Source organism: Argopecten irradians, chromosome 6 (genome assembly GCF_041381155.1).
Source record: "Argopecten irradians isolate NY chromosome 6, Ai_NY, whole genome shotgun sequence".
NCBI classification, from domain to species: domain Eukaryota; kingdom Metazoa; phylum Mollusca; class Bivalvia; order Pectinida; family Pectinidae; genus Argopecten; species Argopecten irradians.
The window spans coordinates 21,084,602-21,106,225 of NC_091139.1; the positions used below are offsets into that span (position 1 = coordinate 21,084,602).

General features: G+C 34.3%; 1 protein-coding gene across 1 annotated transcript; it reads right to left on the reverse strand.

The window, feature by feature from the left end:
- Nucleotides 1-359: 359 nt before the first annotated feature.
- Nucleotides 360-11,790, reverse strand: LOC138325303 (ornithine decarboxylase-like). Its single transcript, XM_069270860.1, has 12 exons — nt 11,622-11,790; nt 9,096-9,230; nt 8,661-8,823; nt 6,894-6,990; nt 6,478-6,554; nt 5,952-6,124; nt 5,520-5,657; nt 4,900-5,065; nt 4,008-4,167; nt 3,251-3,381; nt 2,362-2,573; nt 360-1,855 (listed from the first exon to the last, which is right to left on the reverse strand). The coding sequence occupies exons 3-12, from the start codon at nt 8,760-8,762 to the stop codon at nt 1,705-1,707; spliced, it is 1,407 nt and encodes a 468-aa protein (XP_069126961.1). The 5' UTR covers nt 8,763-8,823; nt 9,096-9,230; nt 11,622-11,790; the 3' UTR covers nt 360-1,704.
- Between the last annotated feature and the right edge of the window lie 9,834 nt (nt 11,791-21,624).

Sequence of the window (21,624 nt, forward strand, 5' to 3'; positions counted from 1 at the left end):
TCGTCCTGACCTGGAGTAATTTCTAGTTTACATGACCTAGTTTGGATCATTAGCTAATAATTAGCAGCTGGAATGTTTTGCTGGGGGGATAGTCTGCAAAAATTTCATCAGCAAAATAACAAGTGATGTTTGATCTATATATTGACCCACAATGAAAACTGCCAACGGTGTTTTCAAGACCAAATTCAATTCCGATGTTGAGACACAATGATTACTCTTGCTGAAAACAAGAATCAAGTAAAAAAATTGCAGCACTTTTGAAATAAGTTTTACAAGGAATCGGGCTTGGAGCAACACATGATTACAAATTTTTCTGAGATCGATTATAAATTGTCAAATAAATAAAGACAAAGCCAATAGAAAAGATTTGCCTTTTTTATTCTCTTCTAGCATGTATGCAACAAACAGAATATTCAAAGATGCAAATTTAACTTTTTTGAGATAAGAAGAAAAAAACATGAAAAAAATGGGGGCCAGTTGATGGTTTTGGCAGGTGTTTCCCTCATTTGTACAGCTCAGCTACTATCATAGATATACACACAGGAGGCTTGTTATAGGGCTAGAAATGTCCGTCACAAGCTTTCATAGTGACCTCTGGGTCACCGACAGGTTCCAGGTGATTTACAGTGACCAATTTGAATTGAATTATTTTTAATATATCTCCAATTACTTGTCAGTGAGAAAATACAACATGACTTAAAATTAAAAGTCTAAACTTGGTCATGAGATGGACGTTTTCCAATGATTTAAGAGATATTTATCATTCCTACCATTGGTCGTGCTAAACATATGTATATTTCAAATAAGTTCACAGATAATATATAGATGTGTAAATTTAAATAAATGTCATTTTATCAATCAATGTAGAGTTGAAAAAAGTACAAAAGTAATGCCACATAAAATCCTTGTAACATAACTTCATGAATTATAATGTGATGAACTTTCTCCAACCTTCATTTAATGTATTATACCACTGTACTTGAAACATACCGATAGTTATTAAAACAATTGATAAACAGCATTTATATGATCAAATTCACATGTATACATATACAGCACCTTGGTTTTAACTGTGATGAAGTACAGCTACAATGTTAATGACATGTCCCTGAAGTGTTAAGTCATTAGTACTCAGTGGTGATGTGGTCCCTGTTACTCTTGACAGTTATCAGCCAATCACTTGGTCACACAATCAAAACAGCAGTAGAAAAGTCATATAATTTGGTTACAAAATACTCTGAATATGTTATACACTAAATGTGCTGACTAGTAAGTACATGACATTTTTCATAACTCCAGACACCACTCAAAAAGGATCCTAACTTGTCTCGGGGTACAACGAAAGTCATGTTGTATTTTATCAGTCTAAAATAGTGTCAGTCAAAACTTATTTTTTGTTCGAATTATTTTCTCTCACCTTATAATTCGACCATAAAAATAAAGTCTGACTAGCTCTCCTATCATATCTGTGTATATCTGATTCCGAAAATTTGCCAAAAGCTTTTAAAAGTACAATAGCCAACTATGGTACAGCAACACTACAAAAAGTATGGTGAATAGTTGTTATCTTGTGATTAAACAACACACAAGCTCATATAAGAAAAGCGATTCCAAACATCTGGACCAAAGTCATCATAGAACACTTCACAACAGCGATTGTAGCATGCTAGTATGCTACTCAGCTGTGCTTGGACCATGATAGTACTAGATGTCCAGGTCCCCGACAACAAAACCTTCAGCAGGGGAAGTTCCCAGAAGATTGGCAGTCTCGCGCATCTGGTGCCCTGCCTTCATCTGCGGTACAGACTTTATGGGCAGACTCTTGGCTTCTTTTGCCTCAGGATAAATGGCTCTCCTGTGAATAGGCGATACAAAAAAGGTTAGGCATAGTAGAGACAGAAATATTTCAATGAACTTCAGAATCCACTACTGAACTAAAAGTTACCTGATTATAGAAAGTTACAGGAATCCAAAGCAAAGAAAGTTAAAATTCAGAAGATTACAACAGCAATACTTCAGTAACAATACTATTAACCAGCTATTTTTAGCTGCTTCCTTATTTTGTGATTTCTATTTGAAAACAAGTTCACCGAAATTATTTTTCCAGTAATGAAAATGAAGTAGAACTTCCTTTCTTTTCAATTTAAGAAAAAGAATGATATGTAATTCGCTGAGAGACAAACTTTTGCAAATTTTCTTTTACTGTAGAGAAAGTAAATTGCATACAAAAGTTGGTTTACATTAATAAGATAGTATTGACACTCTTTTGTTAAATATTCCTTCATCAAATTTCTCTCAAGTTATCTTATGATTTAGTAAGATATTATCATGATTGAAAAACTTCAATGACACATTACTCACCACTTTTCACCAGAGCAGACGTAGAAGCGCTGTGGGGCAGGCATGCCATTGAATCCCGAGGCAGCTGCTAGGGTGTAAGCTCCCATATCGGGGAAGTAAAGCCAATTGCTGACCTGAAGCTCTGGTAGCTTCACCTCCTCCAGAATGCAGTCTAGACCGTCACAGGTGGGTCCCCATACACTGCTAGTGTAGGTGATGTCACAGTCAGTGTCCTGGTAATTAACAATTATAAAAGTTCTTACTGAAAGCTGAATCATATTTCTATATTATCTTCCCTAGTTTGAAACCAGAACCAGACATGTCATATAGTCAAAAGTTTTGATATTTCAGAGACAAGTGTATTTTTTTATCTGAAATCCTAAATTACACTTATTTATAACAAGAAATGCCAATTCATGCTATTTGGGTTTGGGCTTGATTAGTCTAACGTCCAATTAACTGCCAGAGTCATGTAAGGATGTTCCAGGTTTGTTGGTGGAGAAAACCACTGACCAGCAGTCGGTACCTGGCAACTGCCCGACATATGATTCGAACTTGTGACCCAGAGATGGAGAGTTTATGGTAATATGACAAGACATACTCGGCCACCATGGCCCCTCATGCCATCTGTTCAAATCTATTAAATATATAATGATTTATTTAGCTTCACAATGCCTGTCCCATCATATGAAATATGCTCACATCTCACTTTGTCTATGTTTGATCCCTGGAAATTCGTTCACATGTCATTTTGTCCGATAAAAGTACAAGAACAGATATATGCAATATGGCAATGTTCAAAAACAGAAATTGTAATGTTTGCATTAGGTACAGAATGTAGCTATAAATGCAATAGTGTATGCTGGTGGTGATAGAATGTGAATGAAGACGTTTATGTTAGAATACATACATTTGGTACACAGGCGGTGACAGTGGCATGGTCGTACAACAAACAGTTGAAGGAGCCATAAACACCATCATTGACATAGTACATGATAGACGGCTCCTCGTCAGCTGTTGGGTAGTCCATTGGCTCTGCATCTGTAACAATGTTTAGTTAACACATCTTAATAAGCACTACGGGGGGTGGAGGCGCAACGTCCTGGGTTATGGAAAATGTAGAAATTCTTGATGGAACCAGCCGTGGATTCAAAAGAATACAGAGGCCTCACTTGTAATCCAGGTAAATGTATAAAAGAGCGAGTCCAACACGGTAGTTCCTTCCAGTAAGCTGATTTTTTAATCAGATAGTTGTTGACATGTTTCGACTCAGAACTGAGGACAACTCGCTTAGAGTCGAAACATGTCAACAACTATCTGATTAAATAACCAGTTTACTGGAAGGAACTACCATGTTGGACTCGCTCTTTTATACATTTACCTCTTAATAAGATGAAAAGATTATTCTTATCAAGTTTGAAATATTATTTCTTTGATTTGATAATTATAAAATAGTTTTCCTTATTAAATTGCATCAATTCTCACGGGCAGTTAATTTTTCAATGTCTACTTGTATGTTGGTTTTTCTCATACACATAGTTTTCCCTTCATTATCCCAGTTTCTTTTCAAAATTTTTTTCTTCATCCTTCTCCCATTCATATTTCTAAATCATTATTAGGATGATCATTAATTTGTACCCGTTTTTATCTCCATAACATGTACTCACTATCTCCATGCTGGTCGCGGGCCACCACCCTCTTGGCAATGATATTGACAGACAGACTGAAAGCAGAGGCGACAAAGAAGCGACCTGGCTCTGCGATGATGTCCACTCCCTCCTCCTCTGGGAAGTACCTGTCCAGAGCTACATTAAGAATATCTGTGATCTGAAAACAAGACAGTGATTGTGAGGAATCTCTCTTTGGAACAACAGAAAACAAGACAGTGATCGTGAGAAATCTCTTTTTGGAACAACAAAAAACAAGACAGTGATTGTGAGAAATCTCTCTTTGGAACAATAGTTACGATCTTACATTGTATATATGGTAAATAATCTTGCTGAAATAATATTTGTATTTCTAAATAGTGAGATAGTATCTCATCATATAGACAATTATTATTTCAGACCTAAAAAGATTTGACATTAAAGGCCGTCCCTCAAACATCAAAGCTGGACAGGATGTACAACAGGACAGGATAGAAAGTAATGTGACAACCTAGATAGTATTTTTATTATGCCCCTATTTCATGCCAGAGACATAAAATGGAGTAGAAACCGTCAGCAAACAACTGATCTCTAACTCAACTAGTGTGTTTCAAACATGATATAAACCATACTAAATGTAGGTTAGGGTTCAAGATGTAGGAAATGGGCACCTTGACAGCAAATTAAGGAGATATAAATCCAAATATGTGAAATTGCTTTAGCAGACCTCACTCAAATATTATCAGGATCTTAACCTTAGGAATATTCTAAACTGTAACAAGTGCAACTTATTGTAGGGACATGGTTTACAAATTAACATTACAAATCCTTTTAGACAAAATATGTTCTAACATTGACTTTTGCATTTTGCTTAACTTGTCGATGCATATCGTGCAACTATAACTCAATCTACCTCCTCAAAGCTGATGGTAGCACTTTCTTGTCCTGGAAAACCTCCACCAATATCTAGCATCTTCATGTCAAAACCAAGGTCAAGGCCGTGGTCAAATACAGTACGAGCCTGCTCTACAGCTACTGCGAAGGCGTTAGCCTCCTCGCATCCACTTCCCACATGGAAGCTGCAATATATATGTTAATGTAAGCAACAGTCAGTATTGCTACTGTACAATAAAATCAAACACATTTTGTAGGATTTTCAGAAATTTCATGTACAAGTCTTTACTATGTCAGAAAATTACTGTACTGATAACATTTAATATAATTTACAGGGCTTATGCCTCTAAAATGTAGCCTGGGAGAAAACCACAAAACTTTATAACCACAAAAATATAAAAATATGTGAATTTACAGAAAAACAACTAATTAGTGGATTCAAACAAAAGATGGAAAAAATTAACAAATTCTTAAATATTGCTACCTTGTGGTGGACAAAATAAGAATATGATAATACTGTGAATCAATGTGTCAATAGAGAGTTTTCAGTGTTGTAACTAATGTATTGGGATCTGTTTAGAGACAATTGTTCTTAAGATCATAGGTTTAGGTTTGCTATTCGAATTTGCCCACACTTACCTAACTCCCATCACATTCAGGTTGTAGCCCTTGGCAGCCTCAAGGAGATGACGAGCCTTGTTGGGGTGACAACCAAACTTCATTCCCAGCTCACACTGGACCTTAAAGTTGGTTGGAGGCAAAATCCTTAACACCAGTCTGTAATATACATACAATTAACAATTAATGATGACTCAAATCTTCTGCACCAGTCTGTAAAATTACATAGAATTAAGAATTGAAATGACAAATCTGTCAAGAAACTGATTTCATATTCCAACCCTAAATAAAAAGGTAGGCAATTAAAATTGAGAAATTTTCAAAAGCAACGCAAAATTCTATTGGTTTTCTCCTCTAATCCACATTTCAAGCACATAGTTAGGATTTGCAAGAACACACCATACTCATCTGAAATACACAAGATGATGATGCTGAGTATATAGTATTACTTACTCTGCATCTGGATAGAGGGCCTTGATTTTAATCAATTCATCCTCATTGTCGAAGGTCATCAGGGACACTTGATTCTTGGCTGCATGTCTAATGAAAGACATCTGCTTGCAAGGGTTGGCATAAATGATGCGAGAGGGATGCACCCCTAGGTCCAGGACTTTCTGGATCTCAGCCTACAAGGTTTATAAAGGGTATTAAACAGCTATACAACTATACTTGAAATACCTAGGATCCGATGTTTTTGAAACTAATAGAAAAAGTATTTTTACGATTTAACATAAGCACATGATAAATGCAATGGAAAATTGACTTCAATAAAAATATTCAAATGAATAATATGCAAAAAAGATGAGTTGATGTTAAAGGTGTTACTTATTCACTTTAAGTAACAATGTTATCAATGATGCATTACTTTAATATTGATAGCTGAAATTTCTCTACTTCATATCCTGGGTCCCTGTGTATGTAATTTTAAGGGGATCTGTCTTCATATCCTGGGTCCCTGTGTATGTAATTTTAACCTTACCTTGCTAGCACAGTCAAAAGACAAGCCCAGGTCCACCATGAGCTTCAGAACAGCATGGTCATCGTTACACTTGACCGCTATTAACAAAAAATGCCATCACTATTATATATGGATACTTTTTACTAAGGTTCCACATATTGTCTAGTTTCTTATCTAAATATCCTTCAGAGGAATTAAAGAAATGATAAGGCTTCAAAATTTATTTGAACAAGGAACTTTAATATTAAGCCCAAGGGCAATAACTCTAACTTGAAACTGACATCCATCATATAGTATCTGTACAGTTAAAAGGCTCTCACCAAAATGTCAAAAGAGGGAGTTCTAGTCAAGGCTGAATAAAAATATCTAAGGAATGATAAGGTTTAAGTAAGACCTGTTAAGTGATATCCTATTAGTCTGTAGTAGGGCCTACTTACCATAGAAGGGGCGGACCCTAGGCAGCTGCCTGTTCCACTTGTTGTATTTGTCATAGATGTCGCCCAAGTCAGCCACAAAAAAGGCATCATCCTTCTTCTGTAAATGGTGGTTACAATTAAATAATCAGCAGAACACAACACCAGCTGATATCATTACTTTTTGCCATTACAATGTAGAGATGTAATAATGGGTTTTTTTAATATCCAATATATGTAAACATCAAATAAGAAATACAGATCAGAGCTCAGTTTTTCTACAAGTTTATCTCTGTGATGACAATAAACACAACAAAACACACATACATTTTGTAAATGAATATTTACACAAGTATATTATATGGTGGTTTTCATTTGCAGCAGGGGTATCATAAAACTAATTTAACTGATTAAGTAATTTCAATTTTTAAGCATTCATGCAATTCATCACCTCATTTATATATATAGAGTACTACAGTGCCTGCTGGTGATCATGATATTAAGTGCAGTCTCAGAAAGTCTATAAACAAATGTATATACCGGTACAAAGGAAGATTTTTTGTTTTGATAATCTACAAACTTAAACGTCTACAATTACAATCTGTATGACGTCACATTTACATAGACAGTATACTGTTAATCACATGGATTATATCAGCTGTTCATGATAACACCAGAAATACTAAGCCCTGTTTCACATCCATATATAGATATGGTACTTCATGACATTATGGACACATTATTTTATAATTTCGTTAACATTTATGATCATTTTTAAAATACTCAATTTGCATTTTTCGTGGGATGTTATGATTTTATTCCCTTGTCAATTAAATTTTCAATAATAGCCTGTAAAAACTAACAATTCTTAATACAGTTGACAAATTTTCTGCGGATTTAATTCTTATCTGTTATTTGATCTAGTGGACATGAGGCTAACCAACCAGAGCAAACAGTATTTTGTTGGGAGTTTAAATTTAGCCTTGTTGACCTGACCTTTATCGTGTATTGTTTATATTCCTTGTGTAATATACCAGTGTTAACCAGAATTAAGTAGGCCAGACTGATAGCAGATACAATGTGGCTTTGGCGACTAACCTTTGACAATTATAGATTACCAGCAGATGGATAAATAGTCCCATCGCTGGCATCACATCATAAAAGTTACACAGACCTACAGTTGTTGTGCCAACTGATGAATACAATTCTGTCTGAAATAATACTTCTTTGATTGCAGACAGATCACTATTATATTAAATCTATTTTTGTTCAATGTAATGGTTCTTCCATGGCTACATATAATAACATAACATTAAATGTCAAGGGTTTTGTTGTATTTTTTTTTTCTTTTTTTATTTCAAATCTTGATTTTGGAAGATAAATCCAGTTCTATATAGGTAAATTTTACGATAGAGTTTGAAGGGCATGGAATCAAAATTTGGAACTAAAGGAGTGACTATGCAACAACAACCCTGCCATTTAATTCTGTAAAATAACATTTAATTTTTTTGCCCAGTTATGAAGTCATGCTATAGTATACAACTTATAGTAAGTGATTAAACTTCATCAACATTAAAAGTTCTATATGAATATAATTTTGAAAGAAACCATAGTTTTTGAAAAAATATACAAGAATACAAAGGGATCAATTGCTTTTTGAAAAAAAGGGGACATAATCATTACATCCCATCAACATCAAGGTATTAAAAAGGAATACAGCAGAGAAAGTTACTCTCCTTGACAAATCATATTATACCCTTAAGTTTGGTTAATACCATAGGTTTTACTAACCTCATGCTGCTGAACAAGAATCTTCTCTTCTATAAGACTCTGTGTTGACCTCTCACAGGTCAACATCTCTACCATACAATTTTTTCCGATGTATTGTTTCATGTTGGACAACTATAGTAGACTAATGAATTAGATAAGATAGTAGTTAAGCTGTACAAACAATCTGAAACAAAAAAGGAAATACTTCCATCAGTTATGTTTGGGTACACATTTGGTTTATTTGCAAGTAAAATTTCTCGGTAATTAATAAGTACATTAATATTCTGAGTTTGACTATAACTAAGTATACTTGAATTTTCTTTCCGCTGTTTTAAACATGAAAGTTTGAGTTAATAGGGATAACAAACATGTAACCTATAAAGAAATGTTTTCTATGAAAGAACTGAGATATATAATCATAACATTAGCATCTAACTACAATGATGTATACACTACCTGGCCTACGGAAACACCTGCACTTAGCCGATACTAGCTGGGATCCCACGGTGGTTCTGCGTTGAAGTTAAACTTCTTCTTTAAACGACACAGGCCCTCAAAGCTTTCTATGTAGAACACCTCTGAGAAACCTCCCTGGAAAAACAAGACAAAAATATTTCACGAAAATGTTCATTTCCAGCTTTTCAGAAAATACTAATCATTTATTTATGATTTTCCGCAAATTACTGGGTATGTAGAAAACAAATTAAAATTGTAACAAATTGTTAGACAAGGAAAGTAATCACACAACTATGTGATATTGGAGTCCATCAAGAAGACTAAATCTACTGATTGTGTTTGCACTAAATTACATACACTTCATGTACATAGCCGAGTGAGGCCAATATATATATATATAATGTAAATTCAGTGGTATGGTATAATGAATAATTCATTACATGATTTAAATCTTTTTTCACAGAAACATCTGGGGTTGATGGTGTTGAAAGATAAACAAATTAAAAACACAGATTGTTTGGTGAATATGTTATGTCCATTACTTCCAAATTTATTTTTGAATTTGTGCAAGGTCTTCATTTCAGGTTGACTCAAAAGAATAAGTCGTACAGCTGTAGGAGTACTACATTTCCATTGGTCAAAGTTATTGTATGGTATAACAAAACATAAGGGATTAAAATTTATCGTGGGCTGAATTAAAGGTTTGGAATAGTGTTAATATTATCTGACCAAAACAATAAAACCAAAATGAAAACTAAATGCATTTGGTTGCAGATCCTGGTATTACCAGGTAGTTTTATTTGTTTATTGTCCTGTGAAACAACCAGAGTTTTATTTACAGGCAAGTCAGAACAGATGTCCCTTGTTACTTCCTCACTACCCAAGTCCAGACATAGTGTTTCTTACAGCCCCGATTAGCATGGTGCCCACCGCGTCGTTCCCTTTTTATCTGACGCCATACCGCTATCCCTTGATGCCCTGCCTATTCTGTCCCTACATAAACTAGGCAGTAGGGCATTGACTCGATAATACTCCAACCAACATCCCTGCAGGATTCATCATTGACTGTTCATCTGTTGTGTAACTCGGTACTGGCTAGCTATTTTTCAGAGGATTCTGTTATACAAATATGGTCGGTGATCATGAATTTATATTACTGATTATACTAGCTATATACAGATAGAACACTTGCCAGGTATATTATATATCAGTGTATATATGCAGTTGTTAATAAGTTCCTTGTTTTTTCATATTTCTATACTAACTTCTGTTTTAATTTCCTATAATTTAAGTTATTTCATGTATTTAGCTATAGGTTAATTAAAGGGACAATTCAGTCTAGATCTAAGAGAACATTAAAATTTGTATATATATATCAGAAAAAACCCAGTTCTAATGGAAATTACATCAGTTGGTTTTACTGTGATATGCCTGAAACGCCTATGGTGGTGACACGTGTGTGAAATATTCAAACTTGCTCGCTGTCCGCCATTACACGCTGTGGTCGAACTTCTTGTATGCCGAACCCTGTCCCTTGCTCGTAAAGTAATGCAACTTTTGGCTAGAACTGCTCAAATCGCTCTGACAGTAGTGTGTTTACCTTATTAGGTGAATTGTCTTGCCTAAAAATCATTTTATCACCTTCTCAGTGGTTATGTAGTTCATTTGTTTAACGTGCGTGACTTTGGCTCGGGTATGGGTACAGAGTTAATATTGTACCTGCTTAATCGTATTGATCAACGATTTGATATTTCAACGATATTAATTAAAATACTTAACAATGTTGTAGAATTTGTCAATGTTTTACGTTATATGTTTCAAAAGAAATGTAGAACAATACATTTATGCTATAGTTTGCTTATTGGTTATGTAAAAGAATTTGCCTGAGTGAATTGTCTCTTTAAACACACAAGACTGAACCAGTTGGTTACTGAGGGAAGTTCAGCACTACATATATCTGATGGGCTAAATGACTGTGATAATGTATTTTTCCAATTAATGGGGATTTTAAACACCATGACTTCAAGTACTGAAGCAGAAAAATTGAGCTGAAACATTTCAAAATCAACATTTTAACAACATGTCAGGAAGTAGGTCAATATTTAAAGTCCTTGAATTTTGGATTTTGTCTCTTTTAACACATGATGAAACTGGGCATCATAAGAGATTCTTTATCGCCGACGTCACATGTGGTATCAGCCGATATAGTGCACTGAGTGTAAAAGATTAAAATAGCCATTGACGCAACATGCAAAATCTGCCTACCACTTCCCTAACTTTTTATGGTGATCACTTTTAGTGGCATTGTAAGATTCAATCTCTTATTTTCATACGTAAATTCATATATTCGATAGTTGATATATGTCAAGGAAAACATGAAAATAAATTTTAGGCTTAGTAACTAACAAAGCAGTACCGTAGGTCTACTGTGACCCAACCGGGTTATATTAACATGTGCTCAGGGCATGTCAAGTTTTGTTTCACTGAACGACCCAAAATTGGTAATGAAATATTGTGATAACGTACCTGTACAGAACCTTCGGAACCGTGGGGTCTCGTTTCCTTTTCGGGAGGAATTTTGTCTGGTTATATTAGTTTCCTTACAGAAATAACTAAAATCCCCATATATGTTGACATGGACCCCGAGTTTATCCGTCTACGCTGTCGACCATGAACACGGATTATAACGGAAGAGAGTGCGTCGTCTGGAATATATCAATACACACCGCGGAATGATACAAGCGGCACTACTTGTATTTACACACGGGTTGTAATGTGTAACACGGAATTTTCTTCGGGTGCGGAAAAAACGTCTATGCGATTAAAGATGCTCCACCGCTGACAAAAGGTATTTTTTCATTATCAAAAACAGCAGCAGACGATTTAGTATTTTCATTCAGATGCAAAAGTTACTTACTTTACACCATTACCGCCATTGAAAAGTTTGAGCTTCTAATTTTACTTCAAGTTAAAAATATAAGAAATAATTAATAATTTGTATTTTTTGAAAGCTATCATGATATAAGGGGAATTTAGAGGTAGCTTCATGATAGGTAAAGGACTTGATTTTTTACAGTATGTTTTTACAGTTCACAATAAAAAATTATATATACAGTATACCAAAAAAAAAAAAAAAAAAAAAAAAAAATGACGAATATTCATTTTTTTCTTTGAGAGAGACCTATTATTCCATAGCATATTTGCCAATCCTCCCTATTTTGGAAAGAGATTCCCAATTTTGAACCCCGATTCTAGGCCATTTTATAGGGGGTTACTAAGTAGACTTTCTTGAGGTTAAAGATGCTCCATCGCCGACAGAGCATAAATGATATTCATCATTTGAACAATAATTGGTGTTTAATTGTGTGTATATATGCCTAATTAACACAAAAAATAACAGAACATGATTTATTTTACTTTTGGTGCATGCGCAATCATTACTTCATTCCATATAAGGTACAGTGCCACGGATTTTTTCGGGATGCAATTAATCATTTTTCATATATTTAACTTGAAGTAAAATTAGAAGCTCAAACTTTTCAATGGTGGAAATTGTGTAAGGTAAGTAACTTTTGTAACTGAAGAAAAATACTAAATCGTGTTCTCCTATTTTTCGACAGTGAAAAATTCCTATTTGTCAGCGGTGGAGCATCTTTAAAAGTTTAAATACGTAAAATCCTCAGTGGAATTTCACCTATTTACGCTCTCGCTTTTTTTTTTTTTTTTTTTTTTTTTTAATTTTTTTTACGTTGATTGACGTTTCCGAAACTTCAGCAAACTTTGAATCAGGGGCTAGGAATTAATGTTTTACAACATTAGACTTGGTATTTGGCAAGGTGATCCCTCATGTCAACATATTTTTTATTCATGCTTATACAAGAGGCTTTATTCTTTATTTCATATTCATTTATCATGATATCACATAGATTAGTTTGATCATTATTAAATTTCAAGAAAAAACTTAATTGTTGAAAGCATGAAAATTAACTAATGTTCTTCATTCAAGGTCGTACAAATAAAATGTACATATATTTTCAAAATTTTCAGTTAGGATCTTTTGACAACCGTACGACATTGTAACCGTTCAGACCAAATGTCGCTCAAAGTCTACAATTCCCCTCGAAACTCAGGGCATGACTGATCGAGCTGGACTTTGAAAAAAAAAATAAAAAAAATAAAAATAAATTGCTATATCCTAACCTAATTATTGTAGGTCAATTCTTATCATTTTCTGGGACATGTGAGCAGACCAAATGTAATTCTTGATAAAAAAACCCAAATAATGACTGCTTGTCACGATACTTGTTTGCTGGATGTTCGTAACCAAACTAATCAATAACATCTGTTACATCATCTACATTATCACGTTATTCATGTTGTTAAATACACTGTACTTCCTTTAAGTAAATATTATACAGAATATTTCATTACAGTAACTACTACTAGCTCTATATAGAATGTATTCCTAATTAGTATAACTACTACTAGCTCTATATAGAATGTATTCCTAATTGGCATTATTATATTAGTGTATATCCTCTCAAATTTTATTTTTCTATAAATATTAGATAGGATACATGCATTTACACTTAAGTGTTTTAAATCCTTATTAGAAATACCTATGTCCAATACATGTATTTATTATTTATCTCTGAAATAGGTAAATGTCATTTGTTGAACAAACTTGGTAGCCCTTCATCCATAAATGGTTGAAATCCATTCAAGGATTAATATAAGGAGGAGTCAGATTTTAAAGCCAAATTTCAGCAAAGCTCCCATTTTGGACCTCCGCCGTACTATCCCCATGGGTCTTACCTCTGTCCTTTAATATGATTGTCCTCACCTAAAGTTCCCCCTTCTGAATCAATTAAAACCCCTATAGACCAATTTTCATTGAGATCGGAGACTGAAACCTGAAAACAGGAAGTGGGCCAGCGGCCATCTTGGAATACCAAAATCTTTACGAAAATGTTTGTATGTTGTTCGGCATCAATTAAAACCACTATAGACCAATTTTCATTGAGATCGGAGACTGAAACCTGAAAACAGAAAGTGGACCAGCGGCCATATTAGAATACCAAAATCTTTACGAAAATGTTTGCATCAATTAAAACCCATATAGACCAGTTTTCATTGAGAATGGAGACCGAAACCTGAAAACAGGAAGTGGGCCAGCTAAAATTAAGAAAATTTGCCCTTTTGGGGCCCCACCACTCAGCCTCTAGGAGTCGGACCAGACTCATTTATATAAAATATGATTGTCCTTCCTCAATGGTGTTCCACACCAAATATGGACGAAATTCATCCCAGGATAAAGGAGGAGTAGGATTTTAAAGCTAGAATTAAGAAAATTTCCCCATTTGGGGCCCACCCTCAGCCCCTAGGGGTCGACCAGGCTCATTTATATAAAATATGATTGTCCTTCCCCAATGATGTCTCACACCTAATATGGATGAAATCCTTCCAAGGATGAAGGAGGAGTAGGATTTTAAAGCAAAAATTAAGATAATTTGCCCTTTTTGGGCCCATCCCTTAGCCCCTAGTGGTCGGACCAGGCTCATTTATATAAAATATGATTGTCCTTCCCCAATGATGTTTCACACCAAATATGGATGAAATCCATCTAAGGATGAAGGAGGAGTAGGATTTTAATGCTAAAATTAAGAAAATTTTCCCATTTGAGGCCCCACCCCTCAGCCCCTATGGGTCGGAACAGGCTCATTTATATAAAATATGATTGCCCTTCTCCAATGATGTTTTACACCAAATAAAGATGAAATCCATATAAGGATGAAGGAGGAGTAGGATTTTAAAGCTAGGATTAAGAAAATTTGCCCTTAAGGGGCCCCATCCCTCAGCCCCTAGGGGTTGGACCAGACTCATTTATGTAAAATATAATTGTCCTTCCCAAATGATGTTTCACACCAAATAAGGATGTCCATCCAAGGATGAAGGAGGAGTAGGATTTTAATGCTAAAATTCAGAAAATTTGCCCTTTTTGGGCCCCACCTCTCAGCCCCTAGTGGTCGGACAAGGCTCATTTACATAAAATATGATTGTCCTTCCCCAATGATGTTTCACACCAAATATGGATGAAATCCATCCAAGGATGAAGGAGGAGTAGGATTTAAAAGCTTAAATAAAGAAAATTTCCCCTTTTTGGGCCCCGCCTCTCGGCCCCTAGGGATCGGACCTATCTTATTTATATAATATATAATTGTCTTTTCCCAAGGATGTTTCACACCAAATATGGATGTAATTCACTCAAGTGTTTAGGAGGAGTAGGCTTTTGTACAAAGTTTTACGCACGACGGACGGCGGACGGTGCACGGCGCACGACGACGGACGAAACACGATGACAATAGGTCATCCTGACCTTCGGTCAGATGACCTAAAAATAGCACTTGTGAAACATCAAAGTCGTAAGTCGTAATTCCGTAAGTTTCCTACTAATGAGAAAACGTATAGGCCAATCTAAATACAGCAAAAACACTAGTCATTAAATGATATGTGTATTACATTGCGCACTATCACATTACATTGCGCACTATCACGATTCACGACAAAACTGAAAGCATTTTTCATTTACTTACAACAACCCTGAACGCCAAACCATTTTTTATTATATTACTTTTGGTTTTGCTGTATTTTAACTGGCCAATACATTGCTCAGAAGTGTTCATCAAATACGATATAAACACAAAAAATGGCGGCGAAAAGCACTAACTCAGTCCAGATACCTCTCGCGAGTCTAGTAACCTGTGTCAAAAAATTTATCGAACTCCCTTTAGATGTAACGTCATAATCACTTTTGACGTCGAGACGTAAAAATATATAAGGTAACGAGAGTTTCTTAATTCAATGACGTCGATATAATCTATTGTAATTTCATTATTATAGTCGGCAATATATATATGGCGGAAGACAGCAAGTTTGATACTGCGATCAACGGTGATTAACTGCACACTTCAGTTTATGGAGAACGCCCAAGAATGCCAGACAGGTAGTTGATGCAGCGATATTTACTATATACTACATGTAATGGATAAACTACTTTTGGAAAAAGAACATTTGCAAATATCATCCTGTTTATTGTAGTAAAGTCTTATTGAAGAGTTTCTGGCCTTGGGTAATATCACTTATTCGGGTGATAACTCACCGTATTCACCTGGAAATAGGTCGATAATTGAAAAAAAGCTCCAATAACATTAGGATATTCCAGATACAAGAATACCGTAAGTCAGGGACTACCAGTAAAGTTTAAATGTCTGCTTTGTCTAACGTGAGCACTTGCGTTGTATCAATTAATCTTATTGAAAGTATAGTGGTACTGGAATGAACCACCAGCAAGTTCTTGTGGAGATGACCAAGAGTACCAAAATGAGCCTACAACCCAACATGACCGCCCGACCCGAAATTATTAATAAGAATGTCGTTCCAGAGAGACAAAATCATCAAACCTTTTAGTGATGTTTTCTAGATACTGGTAGCCAGTCTACCACTAACGGTGAAGAAGACAAGATAGATGATGGTGGTGAAGGATAGGGTGGAAGTGGTATGCTATCAGTGCAGTATAGTAAGAATAGGTCCACATAGGACACAAAGACATTGTTTATACAACACGCACTAAGGTTTTTGTTAAAGCCATTTGCAACGATGAATGACTGTAAGTAAAGCCGTCAAGTGGAAAAAGATGCATTATGACACAATAGACGGAGAATGTTAGAAAGTCAAAACTGCTGGTATGTGAGCTCAGGGAGTAAAGACAACATCATATATACAAAGTTTCGAACTTTCTTCAAACGATTTTGACTGAAAAGTCGCCCCACTATAAACTGTCTAATGCTATACCTATCTTGAACTTGATATAAAAAACATTTACTAGGGATATTATATTGACAAACCACGAAATCGACTTTAATCTGGAAATAACGTGAAGATGAAGGAAATCTTGAGGGATTCAGATATAGTAAGTAGTAATATATCATAACACTTCAGAGTGAATGCGAATGTAGCATGTTTGAAATTTTACCAAAATATATTCATTTGCATGATCTTTATCAATGCATATTTTGTTCTTCAGTTTAATTATCGGTAATTTACATTTTTCTCTCCTTATGCCATCTTATATTTACTCATTTAAGGCCAGATTTCTGCTTTTCAAAAATACACTAAAATAAATCGGCCCATATCAGGAATTTTGTATGCCTAAATTTAGATGTATTCTACTTTTGCAAAAAAAAAAAAAAAAAAAAAAACACACACTCTGGAAAATAATTCAGTTGCTGTAAGTCAGAACTGTGGAACTGTCAGAAGGAGTGGAAATTTACCGCTAAGTTATTATATTCACATCCATTGCTAGTTATTTACATCAAGGATATTGTTATTGTTAATTAAATTATATATATTATATGATTTGGACATAGAGGCTTGCATCCTACGTCCATTATTTATCGTATTAAATCGTATTAAATAAATAGCCTTGTAATATTCAAAATATGGAACCTGCCATGTTTGTTTGGTCATAGAAACAAATGAAAATATTCAGATCCTTTGGGAAGCGTATTACCGAGATTCTATTGTGTTACTTGTAATATCACGATGAATACATTTCAGATGTTTTCAAACCACACACATTATAACATTCCTTTTTTAATTTGATTATGATTATTATTTATTATCACGTAAAGTTTGTAATATTTTTTTTAGTTTGGTTGTCAAACAGAACAGTAGCACACACCAATTTACATTTATCTATTGATAACGTTTGGTTCAAAAGGAAACAGATCTTTCGTTTAAATTGCTGTAAATCGGTAATATTAAAATCGAAGCGATTTATTCAAAGTTTGAGAAATGTTCCATATAGCATAGGTTGGTGTCCGAATAATTATATTCCTTGCATTCGGGTTAAAAACCCTATACATGATTTGTGTTGCTAATGAACGTTTGTGAAGAATCAAATCATTCATAAAAATGGATTATTATAGGTACATCCTGTCCCGAACTGAACTCTTCAATTATTTAAGAGTATTCCCGAATGTTAATAGTCATTTTACATGTTGTCCTCATTAATCCGTAATTTTCGACAAAAATAAACAAAATGACAATGAATAGGTGTGATTTTGTACACACACTAACAGTGACTATTCATAGATATTACTAAAGCAGGAGTAAATATAGTGAATTACCTGTGATATATGTATGTTGCTAATCATACGTCCGCTCCATCGAACACATACACACCAACTGATGAGAGAGTTTCGTCAGTGCTTTAAACAACTATTTTAGGCTGAGTTGACACTTTTCCACCTTTTTGGGGATTCCCCTGTATGTTATTTTTATAGAAAGACTTCACGTAGCCGAAATTAAAGAATGAAAGTAAACGTGTTTGTGAGGACATTAACTTTACGATAAGAAACCGTTCTCCTTACTGTATTCGAAAAGGCTAGCTAACTTGTTGAAATGATTTCCCTGATACAAGTAGTTGTAAATTTAAGATAAGGAAGCAGTTATTCTCTCGATTAAAAGACATGGTTAAAAATTGAAATAATATCACCTACCTATCAATCTAGTCCAACATATACGATTTGCTTTAGGCAGCTCTATACTTTTGGGAAAACCTCATGTCATTTTTTCTAAGAAGTCTTATTTCCTTGCATTTTTCATTCAGATTTCAAATATGTAAAGAAAACTTTTTTTCTTGAACTACTTTTTGAGATATTTAAGCTTGAAATATACCATCTGTGCTTTGCCGGCCGAAAATAGAAATATTGACAAAATTATGTTTTCAGAAATATTAGTCTCAGTCCTGTTGTTTTATTGCCCTAAATTTCTAACGATAGAACAAAATAGAAAACAATGGTGTTTTTACAAACGCTAACTTATTTTCTTTATTTCCCAGGAGCATTTTTATACGTAATAATTACATTTTGGCATATATTCGCCCCTAAAATCAACTAATAGGGAAAAAAAGGAAATGAAACATCATGTCACAATATTTGCATACAGGATATACCCAAGGTAGTGTATTTTTCAAATATCATATAAAAACATGTGGTCCTCGAACATGTTGAAATTAAACGAAAGGTGCGAAATATAACCTAACTTTTACACACTTAAAACAGGAAACGGGTTTCACGTGACAACGATGTTGTTTTATAATACTACCAAGTACCATCAAGGTATTGATAAGTAAAAATAAAACTTATCGGCGATAGTCTGGGGCCTAAACTGGGTCCTACTTTAATTTTCTAGTTCTTAAATGTACGTACAACTAGGTATACGTCCACTCCCTTCCACACATGCTGTTTTGTCAATGCTTAAACAATTACTTGTTATTTAAGAGCTATTTTTAACTTTTGGGGAACCCCTTTCATGTTTTAAAGTACGGACTTCAACATATTGAATCCAAACTCTTTGAATAATAATGATATAAAATAATAAACACCATTTAACACCTTGTGATATTGTCGGAACTTGCTATTATATATGAGATGACTTTTGTAAGCTGTTACCTTTGCGTTGACCAGGTGTTATTTCAAAACGAAGATGCAAAAAGGATACTGCATTTGAGCTCAAAGTCCTAGAAGATTTCTATAGCAGTACCTTTTCTCACTGGTGAAATCGGGTAGCACTCATATCCACACTAAAGTTTTCCAAGGATACATTTACAGCTCATGGTAATAGTGGACTTAGTTGATGATAAATTAAACATTTATCTTACATCATTCTGTTTGATGGCGTAACATATGCTATGACAGTCAGCGAGATATCTTATGACTATGTAACGACCAATTTGAAAGATATCTTATGACTATGTAACGACAAATTTGAAACAATTAATGCGGAGGCATGTTAACATAAGCAAAGTTAAAATATGCTGAATATATGTTTGTATTAGAAAAACATAACGGAGAAAGTCCGTGGCATATCCAAGCGAGAGAGAGAGAGAGAGAGAGAGAGAGAGAGAGAGAGAGAGAGAGAGAGAGAGAGAGAGAGAGAGAGAGATAATATGATATTGCTGCTTCATCATGTATCAAAACAGTAAAATAAGTAACAGTAGTTTTAGTATACATGTACTGTACTTCTCATTGTGTGAATTTCGATATAAATACATGTATTACATATTTAATGCTATATAAAATCTAGCATACATGCCTATTCTGTTCATGTTACACTTAATGTGTAAACTAACTGGCATAGATACAGTATGAATTAAAATACTATTAAAACAGTATGCGTACAAATGTGCTAAATGAAAGGATATATTAACATCATATTTGAGGTTTTTCCAATATGCCAATTCAAAATCAGTCGCGTAGCTTCATTACTCTTCTCGTAAGGTACTTTATTGTCTCGAAATAGAATATACTTGGTTTTTGGAAGGGCGTCATGGAAAGATGATCGAATGAATACATGTATATATATAAAACAGAGAGAATTTGCTTTCATAATTAGATGAACTTATTTTTACCAAAAAACGAACGATTCTAAAGACATATATCATTGTGAAACTGCAAATGCTAACGAAAGATTAAATTCTATCAATTTATATGTTGCTTAAAATATTTTGATGGTATATTAACTACAAAAAGCCAATTGCGAGTCAATTAATGACATGTATTTGTCAAAGTAGGATTTATACATACGGGGGATATGATAAATACAGACAAGTTACACGTCTTTAATAGGTAGAGCAACTGGCGTTTTTAAACGTCTTACTAACATTTTTGAGTTTATCGACATCACGATACAATTAATGTATGTAAGACTTTATAGTAATTACTACTTTGATGTCTTTTTTGAAAATGTGCCTTTCTTGTAATGTGCCTTTCTTGTAGGGATAAACAAAAATCATCATTTTTTTGCTTCAAAATATTCATTTAAATCACCAATGCGGCATATTTTTAACTATATCATATTTAGTTTTGTTGTTACTTGTTACTATATTTTTGCTAAAGAAAACAATGGTTTTGGAAATTATTTACAAAAAGTCATACTTATCACCAATTGGGAAGATAACAATGGTTTTGGAAATTATTTACAAAAAGTCATACTTATCACCAATTGGAAAGATATTGTTTTATCTTGTCGTGCATATTGTCAAAACGAGAAATATCGGCAGTGTCAAATAACTACGTATGATTCACAATTGCTCAAACTCAAGCACATATGCTTTTTATTTCACTTTCAACTTTATTTTACTCTTATCTCCAAAACTCTGCACTAGGAAAAAGTCAGTCATAGGAAAATTTTAACAGTGAAGATGCTTATTGTAGTGATTCCATTTCATAAACGTGTAATACAGAGTGCATAAAACAATGGACGGATTATATCACCCTTTTCTCAAGTAATTACTGGAAAATTCCATAAACAGTTAACTGTACAGGTGTCATCACAGATCCGGCTTCGGGTCACTGACGCTGCTTTCCTGGTTTCCGATGTTTGCCGGAACCATCTGGGGTTATGTTTGTTTGCCGAGAGGAAATCATACCACCACGGTAACCAACAGTACGTATCTAATTACAAG

Excerpts from the sequence above, each read along its gene's own strand:
- LOC138325303 (XM_069270860.1), bottom strand. The coding sequence starts at position 8,762 with ATGAAACAATACATCGGAAAAAATTGTATGGTAGAGATGTTGACCTGT. Across the intron at positions 5,658-5,951 it reads GCCCTCTATCCAGATGCAGA|ACTGGTGTTAAGGATTTTGC; the intron begins GTAAGTAATACT and ends TGTATATTACAG. Across the intron at positions 5,066-5,519 it reads CTGAATGTGATGGGAGTTAG|CTTCCATGTGGGAAGTGGAT; the intron begins GTAAGTGTGGGC and ends TATATATTGCAG.